This window comes from Salmo salar, chromosome 04, assembly GCF_965601325.2.
Source record: "Salmo salar chromosome 04, fSalSal1, whole genome shotgun sequence".
In the NCBI taxonomy this organism is placed as follows: Eukaryota; Metazoa; Chordata; class Actinopteri; order Salmoniformes; family Salmonidae; genus Salmo; species Salmo salar.
The window spans coordinates 93,660,351-93,669,106 of NC_138294.1; the positions used below are offsets into that span (position 1 = coordinate 93,660,351).

At 57.4% G+C, this 8,756-nt stretch overlaps 1 protein-coding gene across 1 annotated transcript in view; it reads right to left on the bottom strand.

Annotated features, from left to right (window-relative positions):
• Nucleotides 1–530: 530 nt before the first annotated feature.
• LOC106604043 (hormonally up-regulated neu tumor-associated kinase homolog A) overlaps nt 531–8,756 on the bottom strand; it is a 43,504-nt gene continuing 35,278 nt past the window's right edge. The window contains exons 8-10 of the mRNA XM_045717474.2: nt 7,737–7,905; nt 6,975–7,134; nt 531–1,795 (exon numbers count right to left, since the gene is read on the bottom strand). Of these exons, the coding sequence (XP_045573430.1) occupies nt 1,062–1,795; nt 6,975–7,134; nt 7,737–7,905 (1,063 nt within the window). The 3' untranslated portion in view covers nt 531–1,061. The remainder of the gene's footprint in view (nt 1,796–6,974; nt 7,135–7,736; nt 7,906–8,756) is intronic.

Consider the following 8,756-nt stretch of genomic DNA (forward strand, 5'->3'; position numbering starts at 1 on the left):
AAAGACCCATCTCAACAGCGAACAGCCTTGTTTATGAAAGACCCATCTCAACAGCGAGCAGCCTTGTTTATGAAAGACCCATCTCAACAGCGAGCAGCCTTGTCTACAGTAAATGGAAGCATTAGTTAGTCCAATACGGTGAATATATGAAGATCTTAGTGAACGTTACACTAGAGTCCATAACTGGAACATGGAGTCTTCACTACCACCGGTCCCATTTGTTCAGAACACCTTGGAAATACCGACATGGCGGCCGGCAGAACACACATAGAGTACTATTATAGCACAGACTACAGTCAAGTGTTACTTAAGATGACATGAATCACTCAGCTCTCTCTCTCTCTCTCTCTCGTGTGTGTGTGTGTGTGTGTGTGTGTGTGTGTGTGTGTGTGTGTGTGTGTGTGTGTGTGTGTGTGTGTGTGTGTGTGTGTGTGTCACTCAGCTCTATCTCTCTCTGTGTGTGTGTCACTCAGCTCTCTCTCTCTGTGTGTGTGTGTGTGTGTGTGTGTGTGTGTGTGTGTGTGTGTGTGTGTCACTCAGCTCTATCTCTCTCTGTGTGTGTGTGACTCAGCTCTCTCTCTGTGTGTGTGTGTGTGTGTGTGTGTGTGTGTGTGTGTGTGTGTGTGTGTGTGTGTGTGTGTGTGTGCGTGTGTGTGTGTGACTCAGCTCTCTCTCACAACACAATATACAACAATGACAGGTAACACCGTGGAGCTTGGTCACGTGTTCCAGTCACCGCTGTCACAACAAAAGGCCTTTCGTCAGCCGAAACACTCGTTGACAAAGTGGCATTTTATCCACCTCAATCTTTCTCTATGTCTTTAATGTTTACCGCATTAATTACTATTATTACAATAGTTTCTCTAACACCAAGAGGGTCTCTGGAATCCTGGTGTTGTCATGGCGACTGCCTCGGGCAGGAGGACGAGTTCCAAGGCTGTTCAGGTGTGAGGTCCAAACTCTCAAAACGACCGCACCTTTTTCCCTCGTTTCATACTTTGGACCAGAGCCACATCCTCCAGATGGTCTTCCGTCATCTTTGTACCGTTACCCATAATGCTTCAGCAGAGGGTCTTGAGCGCCCCGGAGGCGCAGAGCAGCGTCTGCATGTGGTAAGGGGGCGGAGACACCAGATCCTCCTCCACCGCTTGCTCCGCCCTGAAACTGAACGGCTGGAAGGGAACCTTCTTCCTCAGGATTTGACCGATGCCCATAGAGGGGAACTTACTGTGCTGGGGGCTGTCTGGCTCAACGCTGCCCCTGATGGACGGAGGACTGAACGCAGATGACGGGTTGAGGGGACTGAAGGCTGATTTGGGCGGGGAGAAGGCTGAGCCTCCAGGTGGGCTACCGAAGATACTAGGGGGGTTGTCACCCAGGTTAGAGGAGGACTTTTTCGGCTGGGGGTCGACGATGAGGACGGGCGGGCTGGGGATAGTCGCCTTTTTTAAGTAGGACGAATCAGGGTGGAAGGCCGAGACGTGTCGCGGAGGAGAGAAGGTCCCATTGGTCAGTTTGTACCAGGGTGTGGCCGAGGCGGGGACCACGACGTCGTCGATTGGCTCGGCTTTGGAGAGGGAGTCATAGGAGTGCATGCCGATTGGAGAAGGAGCCGGAGGGGCGGGGATGTGGTCTGGGCTGGTATTGGCTGCCTGGAGGGTTTCTAGGTGCCTGGTTGGCTGTGACGGGAAGAGGGGGTGGATCTCTAGGTATTCCATGGACGACGAGGCAACGGTGCCGGACGGGGCGAGAGGAGAGGCACGGTGGAAGTTACCCGTTACCGCTCGCAGCAGACCTGAGAAAGATGAGGAGAGAGAGGAAGAGGAGAGAGAGGAAGAGGAGAGAGAGAGAGAGAGAGAGAGAGAGAGAGAGAGAGAGAGAGAGAGGTCTTACCTTCTGGGGCTGACATGTATCCACACAATGGTGGTCTTTTTACCCTAACATAAAACCAATCAGTCCATGGGACTGGACCACTCAGGAACACTCAACACCTCTTGGAAAGCCATTCTGGTGTGTCTTTGGCATGAAAATGTGTGTAAAATGTCTCACTGAATAATACAACTAAATCTCAGGGTTAGATTTTCAGAAGACTGAGGCGGGTTTTCCTCTAACTTTTTACCCAGACTTCCCTGCTTTAATATTTATTTTGATCCTGACAAACTCCCCGGTTCCTGCCGGTGACAAGCATACCCATAACATGATGCTGCCACCACAATACACACCCATAACATGATGCTGTCACTACAATACATACCCATAACATGATGCTGCCACATCAATACTTGAGCAATTTTGAGAAAAACAAATGAAATGTATTTATATAGCCCTTCTTACATCAGCTGATATCTCAAAGTGCTGTACAGAAACCCAGCCTAAAACCCCAAACAGCAAGCATGGGGGTTTGGGGTGGAGGGATGGGGTGGAGGTTTGGGATGGAGGGATGGGGGTTTGGGGTGGAGGGATGGGGTGGAGGTTTGGGATGGAGGGATGGGGGTTTGGGATGGAGGTTTGGGGTGGAGGGATGGGGGTTTGGGGTGGAGGGATGGAGGGATGGGGTGGAGGGATGGGGGTTTGGGGTGGAGAGGGTGGGGTGGAGGGATGGGGATTTGGGATGGAGGGATGGGGTGGAGGGATGGGGGTTTGGGATGGAGGGATGGGGTGGAGGGATGTGGGTTTGGGATGGGGGTTTGGGGTGGAGTGATGGGGGTTTGGGGTGGAGGGATGGGGGTTTGGGGTGGAGGGATGGGGTGGAGGTTTGGGATGGAGGGATGGGGGTGGAGGGATGGGGGTTTGGGGTGGAGGGATGGGGTGGAGGTTTGGGATGGAGGGATGGGGGTTTGGGATGGAGGTTTGGGGTGGAGGGATGGGGGTTTGGGGTGGAGGGATGGGGGTTTGGGATGGAGGTTTGGGATGGAGGGATGGGGGTTTGGGGTGGAGGGATGGAGGAAAGGAGGGATGGGGTGGAGGGATGGGCGTTTGGGGTGGAGGGGTGGGGTGGAGGGATGGGGATTTGGGATGGAGGGATGGGGTGGAGGGATGGGGGTTTGGGATGGAGGGATGGGGTTTGGGATGGAGGGATGGGGGTTTGGGATGGAGGGATGGAGGGATGGGGTGGAGGGATGGGGGTTTGGGATGAAGGGATGGGGTTTGGGATGGAGGGATGGGGTGGAGGGATGGGGGTTTGGGGTGGAGGGATGGGGGTTTGGGATGGAGGGATGGGGGTTTGGGGTGGAGGGGTGGAGGGGTGGGGGTTTGGGGTAGAGGGGTGGGGGTTTGGGGTGGAGGGATGGGGGTTTGGGGTGGAGGGATGGGGTGGAGGGATGGGGTTTGAGGTGGAGGGATGGGATGGAGGGATGGGGTGGAGGGATGGGGGTTTAGGGTGGAGGGATGGGATGGAGGGATGGGGTGGAGGGATGGGGGTTTGGGGTGGAGGGATGGGATGGAGGGATGGGGTGGAGCGATGGGGGTTTGGGGTGGAGGGATGGGGGTTTGGGGTGGAGGGATGGGGGTTTGGGGTGGAGGGATGGGATGGGATGGAGGGATGGGGTGGGGTGGAGGGATGGGGGTTTGGGATGGAGGGGTGGAGGGGTGGGATGGAGGGATGGGGGTTTGGGGTGGAGGGATGGGGTGGGGTGGGGTGGAGGGATGGGGTGGGATGGGGGTGTGGGATGGAGGGATGGGGTGGAGGTTTGGGATGGAGGGGTGGAGGGGTGGGATGGAGGGATGGTTTGGGGTGGAGGGATGGGGGTTTGGGGTGGAGGGATGGGGTGGGGTGGGGTGGAGGGATGGGGTGGGATGGGGGTGTGGGATGGAGGGATGGGGTGGAGGTTTGGGATGGAGGGATGGGATGGGGTGGAGGGATGGGGGTTTGGGATGGAGGGATGGGGTGGAGGTTTGGGATGGAGGGATGGGGTGGAGGGATGGGGGTTTGGGGAGGAGGGATGGGGGTTTGGGGTGGAGGGATGGGATGGAGGGATGGGGTGGGGTGGAGGGATGGGGGTTTGGGGTGGAGGGATGGGGGTTTGGGGTGGAGGGATGGGGTGGGGTGGAGGGATGGGGGTTTGGGATGGAGGGATGGGGGTTTGGGGTGGAGGGATGGGATGGAGGGATGGGGGTTTGGGATGGAGGGATGGGGGTTTGGGATGGAGGGATGGGGGTTGGGTGGAGGGATGGGGGTTTGGGATGGAGGGGTGGAGGGGTGGGATGGAGGGATGGTTTGGGGTGGAGGGATGGGGGTTTGGGGTGGAGGGATGGGGTGGGGTGGGGTGGAGGGATGGGGTGGGATGGGGGTGTGGGATGGAGGGATGGGGTGGAGGTTTGGGATGGAGGGATGGGATGGGGTGGAGGGATGGGGGTTTGGGATGGAGGGATGGGGTGGAGGTTTGGGATGGAGGGATGGGATGGGGTGGAGGGATGGGGGTTTGGGGAGGAGGGATGGGGGTTTGGGGTGGAGGGATGGGATGGAGGGATGGGGTGGGGTGGAGGGATGGGGGTTTGGGGTGGAGGGATGGGGGTTTGGGATGGAGGGATGGGGGTTTGGGGTGGAGGGGTGGGGGTTTGGGGTAGAGGGGTGGGGGTTTGGGGTGGAGGGATGGGGGTTTGGGGTGGAGGGATGGGGTGGAGGGATGGGGTTTGGGGTGGAGAGATGGGATGGAGGGATGGGGTGGAGGGATGGGGGTTTAGGGTGGAGGGATGGGATGGAGGGATGGGGTGGAGGGATGGGGGTTTGGGGTGGAGGGATGGGATGGAGGGATGGGGTGGAGCGATGGGGGTTTGGGGTGGAGGGATGGGGGTTTGGGGTGGAGGGATGGGGGTTTGGGCTGGAGGGATGGGATGGGATGGAGGGATGGGGTGGGGTGGAGGGATGGGGGTTTGGGATGGAGGGGTGGAGGGGTGGGATGGAGGGATGGTTTGGGGTGGAGGGATGGGGGTTTGGGGTGGAGGGATGGGGTGGGGTGGGGTGGAGGGATGGGGTGGGATGGGGGTGTGGGATGGAGGGATGGGGTGGAGGTTTGGGATGGAGGGATGGGATGGGGTGGAGGGATGGGGGTTTGGGATGGAGGGATGGGGTGGAGATTTGGGATGGAGGGATGGGATGGGGTGGAGGGATGGGGGTTTGGGGAGGAGGGATGGGGGTTTGGGGTGGAGGGATGGGATTGAGGGATGGGGTGGGGTGGAGGGATGGGGGTTTGGGGTGGAGGGATGGGGGTTTGGGGTGGAGGGATGGGATGGAGGGATGGGGTGGGGTGGAGGGATGGGGGTTTGGGATGGAGGGATGGGGGTTTGGGGTGGAGGGATGGGATGGAGGGATGGGGGTTTGGGATGGAGGGATGGGGGTTTGGGATGGAGGGATGGGGTTGGGTGGAGGGATGGGGGTTTGGGATGGAGGGGTGGAGGGGTGGGATGGAGGGATGGTTTGGGGTGGAGGGATGGGGGTTTGGGGTGGAGGGATGGGGTGGGGTGGGGTGGAGGGATGGGGTGGGATGGGGGTGTGGGATGGAGGGATGGGGTGGAGGTTTGGGATGGAGGGATGGGATGGGGTGGAGGGATGGGGGTTTGGGATGGAGGGATGGGGTGGAGGTTTGGGATGGAGGGATGGGATGGGGTGGAGGGATGGGGGTTTGGGGTGGAGGGATGGGGGTTTGGGGTGGAGGGATGGGGGTTTGGGGTGGAGGGATGGGGGTTTGGGGTGGAGGGATGGGATGGGATGGAGGGATGGGGTGGGGTGGAGGGATGGGGGTTTGGGATGGGGGTTTGGGGTGGAGGGATGGGATGGAGGGATGGGGGTTTGGGATGGAGGGATGGGGGTTTGGGATGGAGGGATGGGGTTGGGTGGAGGGATGGGGGTTTGGGATGGAGGGATGGGGTGGAGGTTTGGGATGGAGGGATGGGGGTTTGGGATGGAGGGATGGGGTGGAGGTTTGGGATGGAGGGATGGGATGGGGTGGAGGGATGTAGGGATGGAAGGATGGGGTGGAGGGGTGGGATGGGGGTTTGGGGTGGAGGGATGGGGTGGGGTGGAGGGATGGAGGGATGGGGTGGAGGGGTGGGATGGATGGATGGTTTGGGGTGGAGGGATGGGGGTTTGGGATGGAGGGATGGGGTGGAGGGGTGGGATGGAGGGATGGGGTGGAGGTTTGGGATGGAGGGATGGGGTGGAGGGATGGGGGTTTGGGATGGAGGGATGGAGGGATGGGGTGGAGGGATGGGGGTTTGGGATGGAGGGATGGGGTGGGGGTTTGGGATGGAGCAATGGGGTGGAGGGGTGGGATGGAGGGATGGTTTGGGGTGGAGGGATGGGGTGGGGTGGAGGGATGGGGTGGGATGGGGGTTTGGGATGGAGGGATGGGATGGGGTGGAGGGATGGGGGTTTGGGATGGAGGGATGGGGTGGAGGGATGGGATGGGGTGGAGGGATGGGGGTTTGGGATGGAGGGATGGGGTGGAGGTTTGGGATGGAGGGATGGGATGGGGTGGAGGGATGGGGGTTTGGGATGGAGGGATGGGATGGGGTGGACGGATGGGGTGGAGGGATGGGGGTTTGGGGTGGAGGGATGGGGTGGGGTGGAGGGATGGGGGTTTGGGATGGAGGGATGGGGGTTTGGGATGGAGGGATGGGGGTTTGGGGTGGGGGTTTGGGATGGAGGGATGGGGGTTTGGGATGGAGGGATGGGGGTTTGGGATGGAGGGATGGGGGTTTGGGGTGGAGGGATGGGGTGGGGGTTTGGGGTGGGGTTTGGGGTGGAGGGATGGGGGTTTGGGATGGAGGGATGGCATCAGCCATTGTTGTTGAGAGCAGTCAGTGCTCCAGCCTGTATGTGTCTCTCTCTCTCTCTGTGTGTGTGTGTGTGTGTGTGTGTGTGTGTGTGTGTGTGTGTGTGTGTGTGTGTTGTGTGTGTGTGTGTGTGTGTGTGTGTGTGTGTGTGTGTGTGTGTGTGTGTGTGTGTCTCTCTCTCTCTCTCTCTCTGGTCTCACCATTCCTGTGCTTCTTCTCCTTGCTAGGGCCCTTGCTGACGGCCAGATAGACAGGAGTCTGTTTAGGAGGGATGGTGACCTTCTCTACGTGTTTCCTCCACTGGGTCTGGAAGTACTCGTTCTTCTCTGTCTTCTTCTCTTTCTCCTGGTACACCTTTTCCTGGAGGACAGAGACGTTATACCAACGTTATTATAATGTTTATACAACTTGGTGCACCTTTTCCTGGAGGACAGAGACGTTATTATAATGTTTATACAACTTGGTACACCTTTTCCTGGAGGACATCAAACCTCCTCACGCTACAGAAACAGGAGATCTGCTCCTGCCCTATGAGCCATTCTGTACTCCAGGTGTTGTTTACCCTAACCTACCCTGTGTTGTTGTTTACCCTAACCTACCCTGTGTTGTTGTTTACCCTAACCTACCCTGTGTTGTTGTTTACCCTAACCTACCCTGTGTTGTTGTTTACCCTAACCTACCCTGTACTCCTGGTGTTGTTTACCCTAACCTAGCCTGTGTTGTTGTTTACCCTAACCTAGCCTGTGTTGTTGTTTACCCTAACCTAGCCTGTGTTGTTGTTTACCCTAACCTACCCTGTGTTGTTGTTTACCCTAACCTACCCTGTGGTGTTGTTTACCCTAACCTACCCTGTACTCCTGGTGTTGTTTACCCTAACCTAGCCTGTGTTGTTGTTTACCCCAACCTACCCTGTGTTGTTGTTTACCCCAACCTACCCTGTTTTGTTGTTTACCCCAACCTACCCTGTACTCCTTGGAGAGCCTCTTCATCTTGTTGTTGAGCAGGAAGTAGACAGCCAGGGTGTGACAGGCTCTATTGGTGAGCACGGCGCTCAGCACCTCGCTGTGTTTATAACCCATCCTCTCTGTCATGTGCAGTAGAACCATGTGGTTGATCTCCTCGATGTGGATCCTAGAGAGACAGAGAGACAGAGAGAGGTTAGCCATCAGACCTGTGTGTTTACCTGTTGAGGTAGAGTGCTCCAGTGTTAGCGTTAGCCATCAGTCCTGTGTGTTTACCTGTTGAGGTAGGGTGCTCCAGTGTTAGCGTTAGCCATCAGACCTGTGTGTTTACCTGTTGAGGTAGAGTGCTCCAGTGTTAGCGTTAGCCAGGTGACCTGTGTGTTTACCTGTTGAGGTAGGGTGCTCCAGTGTTAGCGTTAGCCATCAGACCTGTGTGTTTACCTGTTGAGGTAGGGTGCTCCAGTGTTAGCGTTAGCCATCAGACCTGTGTGTTTACCTGTTGAGGTAGGGTGCTCCAGTGTTAGCGTTAGCCATCAGTCCTGTGTGTTTACCTGTTGAGGTAGGGTGCTCCAGTGTTAGCGTTAGCCATCAGTCCTGTGTGTTTACCTGTTGAGGTAGGGTGCTCCAGTGTTAGCGTTAGCCATCAGTCCTGTGTGTTTACCTGTTGAGGTAGGGTGCTCCAGTGTTAGCGTTAGCCATCAGTCCTGTGTGTTTACCTGTTGAGGTAGGGTGCTCCAGTGTTAGCGTTAGCCATCAGTCCTGTGTGTTTACCTGTTGAGGTAGGGTGCTCCAGTGTTAGCGTTAGCCATCAGTCCTGTGTGTTTACCTGTTGAGGTAGGGTGCTCCAGTGTTAGCGTTAGCCATCAGTCCTGTGTGTTTACCTGTTGAGGTAGGGTGCTCCAGTGTTAGCGTTAGCCATCAGTCCTGTGTGTTTACCTGTTGAGGTAGGGTGCTCCAGTGTTAGCGTTAGCCATCAGTCCTGTGTGTTTACCTGTTGAGGTAGGGTGCTCCAGTGTTAGC